Source organism: Rhincodon typus, chromosome 22, assembly GCF_021869965.1.
Source record: "Rhincodon typus isolate 14 chromosome 22, sRhiTyp1.1, whole genome shotgun sequence".
Lineage (NCBI taxonomy): Eukaryota > Metazoa > Chordata > Chondrichthyes > Orectolobiformes > Rhincodontidae > Rhincodon > Rhincodon typus.
In genome coordinates this window covers 25,931,116-25,949,959 of record NC_063353.1, presented here as the reverse complement: position 1 = coordinate 25,949,959, position 18,844 = coordinate 25,931,116, and the positions used below count along the sequence as shown (strand labels likewise).

Below are 18,844 nucleotides of genomic sequence, written 5' to 3'. Positions count from 1 at the left end.
CTGGGTCTGTCCTGCCAGTGGGACAGGACATATCCAGGGATGGTGATGGTGGTATCTTGAACATTATCTATAAGGTATGATTCTGTGAAAATGACTATATCAGGCTGTTGCTTGACTAGTCTGTGAGACAGCTCTCCCAATTTTAGCACTGGCCCTCAGATTTTAGGAAGGAGGACTTGGCAGGATCAACAGGCCTACTTTTGTTGTCTTTTCTGGTGCCTCAGTCAATGCCAGGTGCTCTATCCAGTTTCATTTCTTTGTAGCAATTGATAAACTGAGTGGCTCTAGGCCATTTCAGAACGCAGTTGAGAGCCAACCACATTGCTGTGGCTCTGGAGTCACATGTAGGCCAAACCTGGTGAGAATGGTAGATTTCCTACTCAGAAGGACATAAGTGAACCAGACAGGTTTTTCCAACAATTAACCAATGGCAGGAAACCTAAACCTAAAAAAACCTTAAGTTCATGTCAGCTCCCCAAAAATAAGCTGCATCACTCTTTATTTCTACTAGCATCAGAACCTTTTGTGATATGCAAGGGCCGTCAATAATTTCACTAAAGCATACTTTGAATGTTGAGACTTTTTATTTGGTGTTATTGTTGTTGATTTTAAAAATTGCATTTCTTGCTTAAATCAAAGTTATTCTTGAACAAAGTAGATAGTACAGAATACATAAACAGATTGGTCCCATCTTTCAAATACAGTGACAGCAGCTCAGGTACATACTCATTTTGGAAAAAAATTAGCACTGATTTCTGAAGAGAATCGTACACAATTCAAACCTATTAGTTTAACCAATACTTACATTCATGAGGTCATCCTTTGCATTGTAGTATATCACATCATTATCCTGAAGAAATAAAGAAAATGATAATTAACAAAACAAAAGTTGCACAATTCATGATTCATTCAAAATAGCAATGGCAAAAAATCCTTGAAAGTAGAGACTCAAAGTCAATATAATTAAAAATAAGACTATCTTACAGTGATGTGCAACTACTCCAGTGGCATCTTAATGGTGACCCTGCTACAAAGAACACATTTTCATATGCCTGAAATATTAAATCTTCTATGTGCACATTTCCTGGATATAGTAGTCAGACCATACTTCTTGTGAAATTTCAATCATGTTCTAGGGGTCAACATTTGGGTATGCATTATTGTTTGGCTAATAGTAAAAGTGGAACAAATAGGGTCATTGTAAAGCAATTACAATAAGCCACAGTATTTAAGGATCAGGGATGAAAGAAAGACCTGAAACAAAGAAGGAAATGGTGGGATTGTGAACTTCAAATTGAACACAATGGAACTTGGTAGAAAATAGCTATGAAAAATTTTGATAGGCTTATAAACACAATCAATCATGAATGATCAATTTGAAAAATTTATCAATAAGACAGCAACTCAAAAAAGGGGAGAAAAATATAATCCAACCACAAAACATAATTTAGAAAAACTTGACTTCCATTGCTTGTAATAACTTAAATTTCCAATAGCCAAAATAAGACTTGAAACAGAATCAAATTTTAAAACGGCTATTTCACAATAATACAAATAAAACTACTGAAATATTATTTAACAGACACAAACATTTTAAGTGAAGTCAAAAATAGAAATTGCTGGAACAGCTCAGCAGGTCTGGCAACATCTTTGGAGAGAAATCGGAGTTCATGTTTCGGGTCGAGAGACCCTTCCTCACAACTGTCTCTGATTTACAGCAACCGCAGTTCTTTTGGCTGTTTTTAATTGAAGTGTTCAGGATCTCCAAAAGCCTGTTTGGCGTGGGTGTTAGTGGGTTAGTGGGTTTTACTGCTGAATACTGACCATGGCCAGCACAATTTGCACAATGCCTTCATGTGTATGTTCAACTTTAAGAATAGTAAGGCATTACCATGAAATAAATAGATATTGAAATGTATCAAAACTAAAAGTCAATCCTTGATCATTTTCACAGAATAACGGACAAAGTTGTAGAAATGGCAAATAGCTGTGGCAAAGTTGGCAGACCTTCCACGTGAGTGAGAAGGTTATGTTTCCAAGTGCTGTTCCAGACACTTGAACACAAAATCTCGGATGACCAATGGATGCAATACTAAGTTTTGCACTGTCAGGGGTGTTATCTTTTGGATATGTATTAGACTAGGCATGCTATGTACTGCAAGTACAAAGGCATCACACTATATCTGAAATAAGAACAAAGAGCTGGAAATGCTCAGCAGATCAGGCATCATCAATGGAGAGGATAACAAAGTAAATGTTTCAGGTCAATAACTCCTCCTCAGAGTTGAATATATGTATATTTTCTGTTTACAGTACATAATACACGTTGTGTCTTAAATCTGAAAAGCAGAGGTATTTGAAAACTGGACACTTTTACAATTTGTCATATGTAACTTTGTAAAATAACTTGGTTGCTTGCTGCACTAGGCGCTGCATTGACATGCCAGATTAGTTACTGGCTTTGTATGCCAGTCTTTTCCCTTGTGCCAAGTGACCCTTGATCCCACCAGAACCAACTTAGCCCAGTCTTCTGAACCTGATTTTACCCCAAACAGCAAGATCTGGCATGGGCCCAGTCCCAAGGTTTTCAGATTTCAGATAATGCACCTGAAAGTATCCTTTGTGCAATGCATTATGAACCAATCAAATTATAACAACTTGTTGCCAAACAAGCCACACTTCAAGTCAGGAGTCTGAATAAGAAAATATTGATTAGTTTTACCAATTAAAATGAAGGTACCACAGGGATCAGAATATTTAACTCTGTTACAACAGAATCAGTACTAAATTGCCTGCATAACACACACATCAACTACAATTTATATGCATAAACATATCCATGCTGATGGATTACAGGCCATAAACTCTGGTATAAACTGGGCCAAGACCATTCATTATCAGAAGCAAAATGAATGCCAATGGGCAGAGATAATGTAACATGCCCAATCTTTATTCAACAAAAAAGATGATGGAGTTGCCTGTAACTGAAATTCTGCCCATTTTCACCAAGTTTATTTTCATCAAACTCATCTAATTTGCAGTATCAGTCTTCCGTAGGCTTAATTGAGCAGTCCTGGCATTACACTGCTAGAATTGGCAGGCTTTGGAATAAAGGGCAGCTTCATATAACTTAAGCAAACTCCCCTGTGGTTCCTACTTTTAGCACTTTACTACAGAGTACTGTTGCAATATGTGATATGGAGCACGGATTTGTTTTTATGAGTGTGTCGTAGTCCCTAATTGGGGATGGGTTTAGCTCGGTTGGTTGAAGAGCTGGTTTGTGACGCAGAGTGACGCCAACAGTGTGTGTTCAATTCCTGCACCAACTCAGGCTTTCTCCTTCTCAACCCCTCTCCTGACCTGAAGCACGGTGACCCCAAGGTTAAGCCACTACCAGGTGTCCCTCTCTGGTAACGGTGACTTTACCCTATAATGCTCAATGTTGATATTTATCTGCTTTGGGCTTGTTTATCTGTATGAATATGATTGAGGTTTCATCCTTCCTATGGAGTAACAGAAAAACAAGCCGTTTACATCTTGGCCCTCAACATCCAAAGGGAAATTTGGAATGACATGAATAACAGCGAAAGATAAAAGATAGTGAACCACAGCTCGTGCATATTCAGTAGAAATAGTTACCAGAATAAATTCAACTTAATAGCATTTCAGCTAGGAGGGTATGTTGTGTTCATGTTGGCTCTGCTAAAGCTGAAATTTCTATCAATAGGTTAAATTACACTTCACAGAAATTAATTCCATGAGAAGTCCACCAGACAACCATGGCTGACAAGGGAAGTTAGGGCCAGCAGAAAACCAAGATCAAAAGAAAAAGCGTACAATGTTGTGAAAATTAGTGGAGCGCCATAGGACTGGGGAGACTTCAAAAATTAGCAGAGGATAACTGAAGGAGCATTAACTGGGGAGTAAGCTAGCCAGTAATATAAAAGAAGATTGCAAGAGTGTTTTTAGATATATAAAAAGTGAGACATTGTACTGGGAACAGAGAAATGGTGGAGGAATTGAGTAGATACTTTGCATCAGACTTAACAGTGGAAGACACCAGTAACATACCAGAACTTCAAAAGAGTCAGAGGCAGACGTGAGTGTAGTGGCCATCACTAAACAGAAGATGCTGGAGAAGCTGAAAGGTCTCAAGGTGGATAAATTCATTGCACCAGATGGGCTACACCCAAGACTCCCAAAGGGAGCAGCACAGTGGCTCAGTGGTTAGCACTGCTGCCTCACAGCACCAGGTTGAGGGTTCAATTCCACCCTCGGGTGACTGTCTGTGTGGAGTTGCACATTCTCCCCATGTCTGTGTGGGTTTCCTCCGGGTGCTCTGGTTTCCTCCCAAAGTCCAAAGATGTGCCGGCTGGGTAGATTGGCCATGCTAAATTGCCTGCAGTGTTCAGGAATATGTAGATGAGGTGAGTTATAGGGGGATGGGTTTGGGTGGGATGCTCTGAGGGTCGGTGTGGACTTGTTAGGCCGAAGGGCCTGTTTCCACACTGTAGGAATTCTATGAGAGAGCTGAGGAGATTGTAGAGGCATTGGTACTGATCTTTCTGGAGTCAGGGAGGGTCCCCGAGGACTGGAAAATAACTAATGTAACGTGCCTGTTTAAGAAGGGAGGGTGGAAGAAGGCAGGAAATTATAGGCTGGTGAACCTGACCTTGGTTATTGGTAATATTTTGCTGTCCATTATTAAGGATGACATTGTACAGTACTTGGAAATGCACGGTAAAATAGGGCTGAGTCAGCACAGCTTCATCAAGATGATGTCATGGCTGACAAATCTTTTAGAATTTTTTGAGGACGTAACAAGCAAGTTGACAAAGGAGAGCCAGTAGACATGATCTGCCTGGATTTCCAAAAGGCCTGTGACAAGGTGCTGCACAGGAGGCTGGTAAATAAGATACCAGCTCATGGTGTTAGGGACAAGACACTGGCATGGATAAAGGATTGGCTGACTGGCAGAAGGCAGAAAGTGGAGATAAAGGGGTCTTTTTCAGGATGGCAGACGGTGACTATTGGAGTTCCACAGGGGTCACTGTTGGGACCACAACTATTCATATTATAGATTAATGATCTGGACGAAGGAACTGAGGACATTCTTACTAAGTTTTGAGATGACCAAAGCTAGGTGGACGGACAGGTTGTGTTGAGGAAGCAGGGAGACTGCAGAAGGAGTGGAGCAGACTAACAGAGGGGGAAAAGTGGCAAATGGAATAATCCAGATTCAGTCAGCAGTTAAGGCAAATGCAATGTCAGCATTCATTTCAAGAGGGCTAGGGTAGAGAGCAGAAATGTACTGCTGAGGCCATACAAGGCTCTGGTCGGATATCATTTGGAATAATTTCAGCAGTTTTAGGCTCCATATCTAAGGAAAAATGTGCTAGCATTGAAAACAATCCAAAGGAGGTTTAAAATAATTATCTGCAGGATAAAGGGCTGGTCATATGAGCAGTTGAGGAATCTGGGTCTGCACTTGATGGAGTTTAGGAGGATGTGGAACTAACTGATTGAAACTTACAGAATACTGAGAGCACTGGATAGAGTGGATGAGGAGAAGATGTTTCCACTGGAAGGAGAGACTAGAAACCAATGGCACAGCCTTAGATTGAAGGGACGACCCTTTCGAACTGAAAATAGGAGAAATTTCATCAGCCACAGGATGGCGAATCTCTGGAACTCATTGACACAGAAGGCTGTGGAGGCCAAGTTATTGAATTCATTTAAGACAGATATAGATAGTTGTTAACTAGTAAGGGGATCAAGGGTTGCAGGTAGAAGGCAGGAGAATTGGGGTTGAGAAATATATCAACCATGATCAAATGGTGGAGCAGACTCAATGGGCTGAATGGCCTAATTCTGTTCCTATATCTTATATCTATATCTCAGACCTTGAATTTCCCTGCACATCATGGTCCTACACCTCAGCAAGCCCCAGGTCCCAAACTTCAACACTAAAAATATCTCAGCTCAACCTTATCTATTATTATTGTTTCTAAACCTGACCTTCTAGATATTTTCCAATCAACCTGTTCAGAGATTTTATTAGACGTCTGGAGCAGTTGGAGACCAGGGCCTCCTGGCTCAGCTTCTAATCCCAGATCTCATTCAAAGGGCACTCACTTATGATGTAAGCTCTCCTTCTGAATTTGAGCCCCATCACTCCCCCTCTACAACACAAAAGAACATCAAATGAATGAGGATTAGGAGAAGGACATTTGATCCCTCGAGCCTGCCATTTGGTAGGATCATGTTTGCCTCTCATAACCTTTGACCCTTCTGTCAATCAAAAAAGTTAACTCAAAATTTAATCTATGTGCTCCCAACTCTCAATTCCAGTTCTTGTCTCCACGTTGCTTTTCACTATGACCAAAGGCTCTGAATTATCACTTATCGGTTACTCTTTTATTTTTTTCCCTTTTCCGCACACAGTCCATGCTTTGCTCTAATTTCTTTCCCTCTTTTTGCAAAAGGTAATTACTTGGATTAGAAGTGAAACATACGTCGGAAGGTTCATGGATATAATTTTAGAATATACGAACAAGCTGCTAAATAATGAAGTCAAATGTAATTTTGGACAACCAACAGAACAAAACCACAAAAGAGATATAATGAAAATATTTAAGTTAAACAAAATTGCAAGTCAAGTATTACAAATAGTTTTAAAGGAATTGCAGGGAGTGCAAACAAAAGATAAGCAATTAGGGAACACTAATGAATTAGTCCAGAATCAGTTTGGCCCAATGATATGTCGGTGACTGACTAAGTTGCGCAGAAGAGATAAGGAATCTGCAAATGGATATAGTCAGGTTAAGTAAGTGGGCAAAAAAATGGCAGATGGAGTATAATGTGAGAAAAACTGTACTTATCCACTTTTGCAAGAAGAAGATAAAAACACCATGTTATTTAAATGGAGAGAGATTACAAAACTGTGAAGCACAGAGAGATCTGGGTGTCCTGGTACATGAACCATAAATGTTTGTATGGACATAGAGCAAGTGGCTAGGAAGGCAAGTGTTTATTACAACAGGAATGGAACATACAAGTAAGGATGTTGTACTGCAGTAGTAAAGGGCATTGGTGAGACCACATCAGAGTACTCTTGTACAATTTTGATTTCCATTTTTTTTTTAAAAAGAGTGTGTAACTACATAAAAGCAGTTACAGAGAAGGTTCACCTGACTGATACCTGAGGTTGGGAGATGGGGGTGTTGTTATCTCAGGAGGAAAGATTAGACAGGCTGGACTAACGAGAATGTGAGATGATCTTACTGAAGCATGCAAGATCCTAAAGGAGACAATAAGGACAGCACACGAATGAAGACAGAGTCTCTAGGTGTGAAGCTGGAAAAGCACAGCAGGTCAGACAGCATCAGAGGAGCAGGAAAGTCAACATTTTGGGCCGAAACCCATTGTCGCGAGGGTTCCTTCAGATGCTGAAGGAACTGGACACAGAGGATGTTTCTCCCTGTGGGAGAGACTAGAACTAGGGGACCAGTTTAAAACTCAAAATCCCTTAATTAAATTGGAAAAGAGGAGAAATCATTTCTCTCAGAGGTTAGTGCATCTTTGGATAGTATCTTTCCCAGAAAGTGGTGGGGTGGGATCATTGAATATTTTAAAGGTAAGGGGTAAATGGCTTTTTGACCAAGAAGTCCTGGTTTATTGGGGGTAGATGAGAAGATAAAGTTAAAGTCACAATCAGATCAGCCATAATATTATCAAATAGTGGTGCTGGTACTCCTGTTCGTACTCCATATGCTTGTATTCTGTCACCAAAATCACAAATCAGTGATGGGTGGGTGAGTGGGGGATTCAATCTTACTATAATTAACGTGTAATCTATCAAGCTAGCTGTCACTTCAATCTGGTAGGAAAGGAGTGCTCTACTGCAAAAGCTGTCATCTGCCTACTCAGTTGGATATACAATCTCCCACATCACTGAAAAGCATTGAAACATTTCTCATTGTATATCACAAAAACATCAGGAATGGCCCTAAGGTCCTGCTGTATCTGCTTCAGATTATCCTGAAGGGTAAGGTAACTCAAAGGTTAGAACAACAGATGAAGCTTGTTGCTTTGTCATTCCTCTGTGCAGTGGCTGGACAAGTAATGTTCACCACTAACAGGACGCTGCTATCAAGTCAAAAAAAAATCCTGCCCATCTCAGAAATGAGTCATGAAAAACAGTGTCAGGGTGATGCCAGGTTTCAAGGCTGGATGTCCCAAAGACTCATGGATCATATCAAACAGAATATCCTTTGGCTGTTTGCAACAAACAAGTGCTGATTGTAGCCAACTCGCAAAACACGAAACACAGCATTCTATATTAGATGTGATTCGTCAATTGGATAACATTTGCTGCAAATCCTGGGTGTGTGAAGAATTATGCTGACAGCCAATTCAAGCAATTGCAAATCAGGATCCCAATCTGGTGCACTTGCATGTACAGGAAACTAAGATTAGTACACTGTTCTTGCAAATAGGAAGAACATGTGCAAGCACAGCACCTGTTCCAATTCAACAATATAGGTGACAGTCATTCACTGGTACGTTCCTCAAGACCAGGCCCTGACCAATCAGTGTCAAACTGCCTCATTTAAATTTTAAACAAAGCCTTGCAGTTAACTGTCAATGATCATGAAACTAGTGTATTTTCCAGGACAACACATCTACCAATCAATCCACTTGCCAACCAAATAGCATTCTCCTCTCACAACTTAAAAGGTTTGTATTCCCTGTAAATTGGTATTCTTGCAAATTGTCTCGATGAGTGGAAGATAAAAGCTTTGACTAAAGGTGTCCTTTTTTCCACAATACACATGTATCCCTTCCTAATTCAATGCTAAGTCAGATAGTTCAGGATTATCTTGCAGAGCGTTCAGTGATCAGAGTTAATGTTCCTCTTGGTACCATAAGTCTGGCTTGAAAATTTTCTTATTTCTTTGTGCCACTGAACCCGTTACTTACAGCACAATCCAACAAGGACACTGTACACTTTATTATGAAATCTTCCCATTTAATTTTTCTGATCGATTAATATAGTAATTATATTCTATTTGTTTTGCTTGTCACTGTTTCACAGCAATTTAGCACATTAACTACTGAACTATTATGCTATCATCCTCAGATCCTTTTCTACTTCACCTTTAGCTATTCATCCACAATGTATATATAATTTTTATTTTTCTTTTAACAATACAATACTCTTCTCTCTGTATTGTAATTAAATTGTCACTATTTGTCACCTATTACTTGTTAAGAATTAGAGGTTGCTGTCTTAGCGTACACAGATTCTTATCATTTACATTGGGTTTCTGGACCTGGGTCAATAGATCAGAAATATTTAGAGTTCTAATGATAACCCCTCATTTACAACACTCTGTTCTCTCCCAGACCTGAATCCTGCACTCCCCAGCTTGCTCCCTTTCCTGTAGCAGCTACAGATGCCAGGGTATAAGTCAATCTCTAAAATCTCCAAAGATTATTCCAAAAATGGAGTTCGACTTATATGCTAAATAAAAAAAATGTGAATTTTTGCCATTTTGAAACATGAAATAAAATACTGGCAATTTACATTATTTAGAACACATTAAATTCACTGTCTTTGACATTCAAGGCAAGAAGTTCATCAAATTCATTGAGTCACTTTAGCTATAGTATCATCATAAAGATTCAACTCCAGATCAAATTTGACATTTTTTAGCTTCATAATCATCCGTCCACAACAAATTAGCTTCTTCTCCATCCACTGAATTGAATATTCTTATTCTTTTGAATGATTGAATAACAGTTTTTGCATAAATAGCACCCCACAGTTTAATGACAAAAACCACACAAAATATCAAAGGGGACAACATGCCTCTTTCTACTCTTGGTGAATTATTTTTTTGTCAGCCATTCATCTGTCCCATCCAATGTGAACATGATTCTTGAATGATTTATTGAGGCAGGCACCCAAACGTTGAACGACGGATATTATGCCCTGTGATATCCTGTGTTGCTGTTGCACTGTGTTTACAATTCCAATGTTAGATAAGCACCAGCAACAAGACTTTGTAACTGCCTTTGTGGTGACTTTGGCTTACTCACCTACAGCATATTAACTTCAGCCAATGATTAGCTGTTGTCAATTGAATTCTCTCGAGTCGCTCTCTATATCCATGGACAATGCTTTTTGGTAAGATATATTAAATGTTCACTCAGTCAATGTCAGCAACTTACTGCAAATACACAGACTTTTAAAACTGCACACAAATCTGTCACAGATTTGTCAAAAGCAGATAAGACCTATTGCAATAACTACACAAGGATCCAAATGCTGCTCACTAAGTGGAGGGCGACGATAAAACCCTTCACAATTGTCTGCTTCCAGCGGCTAAAGAAATCCGATGGGACTCTCAATGTGGATTCTTTCCATTTAAGAAGCAGAGTCTCTTATTATTCTCCAAAATTACAATGGATGGACAGTTTTGTCAAACTATTTTCTATGACAAAGCTCAGAATAAAAGAGCTGGATTTGGAAACCTTGTGCCAGGAATGTGGACAATACACCTCACCCATCAGGTTGGCCTGAGAGATGGCACAGGTATTGGAAAACCTAAACTGTTATTGGACTCAGAGGATTCTGTGGAAACAGTATGGGTGACATTTCTCTAAGGATTTGAGATATCTATTGTACATTGTCTATGTCTCTGATGCATACAGAAGGGCAGGTGACACTACAGCGCTGTAGAGATTAAGCTTGGTGCTGAATTTGAAGTGCTCATGGAAAGGAGATTCCCAAGGTCTGAGAATGTTATCCAGTGGTAGGCCCAAACCTTGACAGTTGTCAGCAACTGCTGTGCATTGGGATCAACATGGTAAAGGGCCTGTTTTCCAAATGATGAGGAAAAGGCTAATTCTCTCATATGCATCGTGATTGCACCAAAAACAGCATGGCAGTCAGCTTCAGAGTGTGCACTTACACTCATCTGTATACTGCAACTGAATGGCAGAGGTGGACGTGGTCTTGGTTCTGTGCTGGAGGCAATGCAAGTTGAACAGTTTCCTATTCAGTCTGTAGAGAAACTCCACTCCAGCAAAAAGCATCATGGATACAGGGTGGAGTGCTGTGTTGGGGAAGTGGAGAAGAGTGTTGGCTTTGCTTGACCCAAGTTTGCATAGTTGTCTGTCTGTGATGGGCCCATTGATGAGGATCACAGCTTGTGTGTTGTCATGCAGCAGATGGAGAATGGTAACAAACCTCTGGGAGGAACAAACTTAAGGAAAAAGCTCCACAATAATTCTGGATCAAAGAAAGACATGAATAAAGATTGCTGCATTTTTCTTGAACTTGTCTTGCTGTGAAGACCAAGAGTACTCTGTTTCTTAAATCGAAAGCATCCACATTGAGAGTCCCATTGGTGTTCTTTAGCCACTGGGAGCAGACAATTGAGAAGGAGTTTATCATCACGTTCCCCAAGGTATGCAGCATGTGGATCCTTGCATAGTTACTGCAATAGGTCTTATCTATTTTCTTGGAGATGCTCACAATTACAGCATTTCAGTAAACCTCCTCCCTCAAGATGAGCTCATTTACTCATATCAAGAGCACTTCTCCCTTGTATTTCAGTTTCTCAAGGTCAAAAATAACAACACCAATTTATAGTCCAACAGGTTTATTTGAAAACACCAGCTTTTGCAGTTCAGCTCCTTCCTCAGGCATAGTGTGAGAGAGAGGCTATAAGACACAGAATTTATAAGCAGAAGGGTAACAACCCTAAAACTGGCTGCCTCTTGTTGAATCTTTAATCAGTCAGGAAGGAGACTACTAATTAAAATGAAATATCCAGATTTCTTTCAAGTAGTTGTCCTGAGATAATTAAAGGCTTTATCAATATATACAAGAGGTGACATCTCAGGTCAGACAATGCATTTTAGATGTGAGGTCTTGCTTAGAATCTGTCTGTCTTAAACTGGGGTCAGGTTTTTTTTTGAGCAAAACATAATAAATCTGCAACTACACAAATATTTTGGATATAATAATTCATGTGTGTATCTGTGTCTGAATATGTGCGTGAGTGTCCATGTCTGTGCGTGCATGTGCGTGTGCGTGTGTGCGCTTAAGAGAGAAAGATTCTCAAAGCCAACATACCTGGCATCCAGTCATATCAGGCAATAGGGCCCTGTGTACAAAGCTCTCTGGCTATGTCAAGGGCATCTTGAAATCCATTATAAAAAGAACCCCCAGTTTCTGCTGTGACACCATGGGTTCCCACAGAAACTCAGCACCCAAGGACCAGTCAAACCAGAAATACTCCTCATCACAATGGATGTTTTGATAATCTACATCAGCATGCCCCCACGATGACGGCATCACTGCAACAGCATCAGTACTCAATACCAACAACTGCCAATTTCCAGATGCCATCCTACAACTCATCTGCTTCATCCTTGACCACAACTGCTTCACCTTCGACAGCAGGCTCTTCATTCGGATGTATGGAACAACCATGGGAACCAAATTTGCACCCCGATATGGCAACATTTTCATTCACAGGTTCAAACAAGACATCTTTGCTGCGCGGGATCTCCGACCAATGCTATGCACCAGATAAATTGATGACATATTTTCTTCCTTTGGTCTCATGTCGAGCAATCACTGAAACAATTATATTGTGATATCAACAAGTTTCATCCCACCATCAGACTTATCATGGACTACCCTTTAGAATCAGTCTCCATCTCCATCAAGAACAGACACCTCAGTACCTCACTCTACCGCAAGCCAATGGATAACCTCACAAAGCTGCATTTCTCTAGCTTCCACCCGAAACATATTAAAAAAAGCCATCCCCTACGGACAAGCCCTACACGTACACAGGATCTGCTCAGATAAGGAGGAACGTGACAGACATCTGAAGGTGTTGAAGAATACCTTCTTAAGAACAGGATATGATGCTCTACTCATCGATCGCCAATTTCACCGTGTCACAGTGAAAAACCGTAATGACCTTCTCAGAAAACAGACATGAGATATGACCAATAGGGTACCTTTCGCTGTCCAGTGCTTCCTGGGAGTGGAGAAACTATGCCACGTTCTTCGCAGCCTTCAACATATTACCAACAATGTTGAGTACCTCACCAAAATCTTCCCTACACCTCCACTTCTCATCTTCAAACATCTGCCAAACCTTAAACAGACCATTGTTTGCAGCAAACTACCGAGCCTTCAGGACAACATCAATCACAACACTCCACAACCCTGCCAATGGCAACCTCTGCAACACAGCTCAGATCATTGACATGGATACTACCATCACAGATGGGAGCATCACCCACCAGTACACAGCAGACACTCGTGTGACTCGGCCAATGTTGTCTAACTCATACAATGCAAACAAGGATGTCCTGAGGCTTGGTATGTTGGCGAGACCATGCAGATGCTACAACAATGGATGAATGGATGAATGGACACTGCACAAAGATCAGCGGACAAAGGTGTTCCCTCCCAGTGGGGGATCGCTTCAGGAGTCAAGGACATTCAGCCTCCGATCGTATCCTCCAAGGTGGGCTTTGAGATACACAACAACACAAAATTGCTGAGCAGAAGCTGATGGCCAAGTTCCTATCCATGAGGATGGCCTCAATCATGATCTTGGGTTCATGTCGCGCTACAGGTTACCCCATCACATTGAATACTCCCACACACACATGCACACATTCACACATACACACACACACTCGCACACTTACACAGGCCCTCTTTCTCACACACACACTCCCTCACACTCACACTCTTTCAAGCACACACACATACACACACACAACACACACTCGAATTATTTCATCCAAGATGTTTGTGTAGTTGAAGATACATTCTGTTTTGCTCAAAAAGACTAAAACCGTAATCCCAGTTTAAAACATAGACAGATTCTAAGCAAGACCTCACACCTAAAATGCATTGTCTGACCTGAGATGTCACCTCTTGTATACATTGATAAAACCTTTAATGATCTTGGGTGAATTACTTGAAAGGAATCTGGATTTTGCATTTTAATCAGTAGTCTCCTTCTTAACTGATTCAAGAAGAGTCATCCAGTTTTAGGGTTGTTACTTTTCTGCTTATAAATTCTGTGTCTTATACCGTCTCTCTCGCACTATGCCTGAGGACAGAGATCAGCTACGAAAGCTTGCATTTTCAAATAAACCTGTTGGACTATGAGCTGGGTGCTGTGTGATTTTTGACCTTGTCCACCCTGGTACAACACCGACATCTCCTCATTTTATTTTCTCAGCAAAGATTCCATCTGCACTGGTGTCCCTTTTTGTTCTCACTTATCAGACAGTCCTGCCTGGGTAGATTTGTGCTGACGTAGAAATGACAAGCTTGCTGTGGGATATAGTTGAGGGCACCTATGTCAATGAGTGAGGCTTGGTTCAGGAGATCAGCTCGTTGTAAACACTGAAAGAGTCTCGGTCATGACTGCACACTTCCAGACTCTGATAACAATGAAACGATTCTGCTCATTTTCAGGAAGTCAATCCAATTCTCTTGGATGGATCACTTTTTCTTCCATTCCTGCATCAGTTTCTCACTCGTATCGATTTCTATCGGTGCAGTAGAGTTATTTGGTAGATAAGCAAATGTTCTGACTTTTAACTTGAAATATGCTTCATGCTCCATTCATTTTGGTGGAAGGCTCATTACTCCAAGCTATTTGTGGCTGTATCTTAAACTCCTACACATTTTTGCAATGCTGTGCATATCTCCTGCTCTGCCCTTGTACCCAGTCATGAAGTGAGCAAAACTAATAATGTATTGTATGTATAGCAAGTCATGGCTGTAAAGGATGGGAGAGGTCAATTTATATGCTAAGCATATGCAAAAGCACGATTGTTTTGGCTGGAAAAATGTGATCATCTTATGCACTGTACATACTTATAAATATATCTCATTACTACAGCAATTGCTTTCAGATTCAAATTGTGCTTAGAATTGCCAATTTTAGTCTCTCACACAGGATTCCAATTCATTTGGAATATAATTCTTTTTCACACTGGTCCACAAGTCATTTTATTCAATGTGTTTTCTCATCTCTTCCTTTTGTTGTAATTAGAGATTTCAATTTGAACAAAATTATGAGGCTGATGGAAGACATGGGCCCAAAGTAATCGTTAAAAACCGTACAACATTGGCCAAAGAGGTATTTTACCATATTTTATGTTTGCTTTAAAAATAGAGTTTTTGTTACTTTTTCTTTAACTACGTTAAACTCATAGCTCTGTTTACACGTTTTTAAAATTTATTAACAGGATGTGGGTGTCACTAACAACAATAGCATTTACAGCTCATCCCGAATTGCCCAGTAGAAGTTAGTGCTAAGCTGCATTCTTAAACTGCTGCAGGCTGTACAGTAACCCCAAGGTTGTCGGTTTATGGTGGATTCAGCAATGGTACTGCCACTGAATGTCAAGGGACAATATTTAGATTTTCTCTGGTTGGAGATTGTCATTGCCTGATACTTAGGTAACATCAATAACATCTGACACTAAAGAGTGCAAATTTGAATGTGTCAGGTCATGGGCAAGCAGACAGGAACTATTTCAGCACCTGGGGAGAGACAAATGGTACTCAACATTGTGCATTCATCAGTGAACAACCCCACCCTGACTTTACACGAGAGGGACAGTCCTTGATGAAGCAGCTAAAGATGGCAGAGATTAGGGCACTCTCCTACTTTATCACTCTTCCTTCATTGTCACTGAATCAACGCCTTCCTAACAACACTGAGTGTCCCCATATCCTAAGGTTTAAGGAGGCAGCTCAGTACTTTAAGGATGGGCATTAGGGATGGGCAATAAATATGATCCCAGCCAACAAATGTCACACATGCATAAAAGGAACCCTGAGGCACAGCTGGAACTAAGGCCATTGGTGTTCAACAACAACAATCTGTTATGCTATCACTTAACATAGTGATGTATTTTCACAATTCCCACTGACATCAATTTTACTGGGACTTTTGATGTCAAGGCCAGTTACTTTCACCTAATCTCTGGAACTCGGTTCTTATCATAGAATCCCTACAGTGTGGAAACAGGCCCTTTGGCCCTACAAGTCCACACCGACCCTTAGAGCAACCCACCCAGACCCAACCCCCTATAACCCACCTAATCTATACTATGGGCAATTTAGCATGGCCAATCCACCTAGCCTGCACATCTTTGGACTGTGGGAGGAAACCGGAGCACCCAGAGAAAACCCATGCAGACACAGGGAGAATGTGCAAACTCCACACAGACAGCTGCCCGAGGCTGGAATTGAACCCAGGTCCCTGGCGTTGTCAGCCAGCAGTGCTAACCACCGTGCCACCCATATCTTTTGCCCACATTTGAACCAAGGTTGTAAACTGGACACGAGGTAACAGGTTATTAGTGAGTAAATACTATTTCGAAGCAGTGTTGACAACACCTTCTAATTCTTTGTTGATGAATAACAGAGGGCTAAACACATTAAAAAAATTAACTGAATTGGATTTTCCTTGCTTTGTGAATGAAATAACTCCTCAGAGGCCAGTATCCCATCACATAGTCACCATTTATTTACACGTGGAAAGTCCTTGACATCCCAGCTTCCTCACAGCCAGCTCTCATAGGGAGCAGTACCTCTGACTCTCCTGGTTATATCTTGTCAGCCAGGGCTCCCTGATTAGACCAGGTTATTAGCCCCAATCAGGGAACTCATATTCTATGAGGTACACCTGGCTGACCTTGTTACAATATAGGCATGACAAATCTAGTCAATTGGAAATTGAGGTGAGGGAGGAAGGGCCTAAGGTTAGAAGCAGAGGAAATGGAGAGTGGGGCTTGTCAGAGGCTGGTAGGGATCAGAGTTGGAGAGTGGAAGCCAGAGGGAATTCAACTTGAGAGGGCTGAGGAATTGGAGGTCAGGGTGAGGTTATGAGATATTGGAGGCAGCAAGGCTGGAGTCCCTGGGGGCAGGTTGGAGGGTGGTAGAGATTAAGAGTTTCGAGCGAGCTAACTGATTGCCAAGGGATTAATCAGGCGAGTACACTGGATCCAATTCATAAATGGAAGTGTATTTATACCCTGGACGTAGCAGTATTGATTTCCTTAAAGCTGCCAGGTTTCCTGAGACCTGGGAAACCAAACCAGCCAGAGTCAAATTTGAACAGTGGGTCAATGATTAGAATATTTCTATTTTCAGTCAGCAAGCACACTACATCTAGCTTCTTTTAGAACCATAAATGAGCCAACTGGAAATGGATAATGGTCAGGATCCTGATTGTTCACATTATTATGAGTTGCTAAAATTCCCTTCAGTATCTGGGTCAAAATTAACAGCAAATTACAGTTTGAACCGATTCAGTCAAGTCACAGAGAAGTGTAAATTCATTTGTTGTTATATTCACTGGTAAGTAGTTTAATCACAGGCCCTCTAAGGAAATGCTCTAGACTGCTTTTATACCAAAAATCAGGTTACAAAAGCCACTGCTCAGAATTAATATTAACGGATGATCCAACTTGGAGCATCATTCAATTAACGACATGAATATTAAAAGCTAGAAAATATAATCTTTTATCACAAATTGAAAAGTTCTTCCACTGTGATTTATTCCGCTGTAAGTCCTCTCCAAATTCTAGTACACAGAAAGTGCCAGATGACCTAAACAGGTTTTCACCACCTCATGAAATCCCACTGGAGCTGGGTCTTTAAATAGTAATTAAGTAAAGGTTTAAGAAGCTAATTCCACTTGCAGTGTGTGACTACAAAATCCGTAAGCCAGTTAATCCTGTATATTAAATTTGTAATGAGATATGTGACTGAAGTTCGCACAAAATCTCACCTCAAGCAACCTCTCAGCTCATTAATTATCTTCTTTCTCTGACACAAATAATTCCTCCCCCACCCCCCCCCACCCCCAGTTTATTGGCTCTCCTCAATGAAATTCATGATGCATGACATAAGGGTAATTACTGTTCCCAAGCCACTGCCAATCATATAGAAGACACCTACAAGGAGATGCTCAGAATTGATCAAGGGAAGCCCTCCTTCTGGACACTGTGTGGAATGGGCAGATATTGTGTAAAGGAAAATGATTTAGATCTGCTCAATATTTACAGCAGAGACATATCATAAAATTGACCGACAGGATAAAGCACATATCATTAAAAAAAAACTGGAAGAGGGTTTGACTATGCAGAAAGAAAAACACAATTGTAGCTGTGTTCAATATCTATCACTGAGCATGGACAGATTATTAAATAATGTTTACACAACCTGTCAAGTTTTACAAGAGAATTATTTTCCAATGACAGCTTTATTTTACAGACTGTAGTGCTAGGATTGAGCACATTATCCATTGCAGCATATGCTTCCGCAGATTTTATTTAATTACCGTGTATCGCTCAGATTGTGAGGTGGCCAGTCGTATTAGCATATGGCATACATCAAAGAAAGAAGAATAGAGATGAAGCTTTGGAGTGTAAATTTTGTGTTGATTATCTGATCGTCTGGTTTGTTACTGCTAACTATATTTGCAGCACAGTGTCATCACCCTTTCATATTGACACACAAATGCAGAATTGTTTCGAGTCAGGAGTGTCAAACAAGATATATTGTGAGGAGGTGTTTTCATTTGAGGAATGGCTACTGTGTGATCATTTGTCCTAGCTCAGAAAAGAATCAATATCTGAGGAGAAATGACTGGTCTAAACCAGGGTCTAGTTAGGTACTGAGATATTAGGAACTGCCGATGCTGGAGAATCTGAGATAACACGGTGTAGAGCTGGATGAACACAGCAGGCCAAGCAGCATCAGAGGAGC

General features: G+C 40.6%; 1 protein-coding gene across 1 annotated transcript in view; it reads right to left on the bottom strand.

Moving 5' to 3' along the window:
- The window catches only part of LOC109931996 (voltage-dependent calcium channel subunit alpha-2/delta-1), a 612,802-nt gene that overhangs the window by 333,785 nt on the left and 260,173 nt on the right, over positions 1-18,844 (bottom strand). Inside the window, exon 5 of the mRNA XM_048609958.1 lies at positions 806-850. Within this exon, the coding sequence (XP_048465915.1) occupies positions 806-850 (45 nt within the window). The remainder of the gene's footprint in view (positions 1-805; positions 851-18,844) is intronic.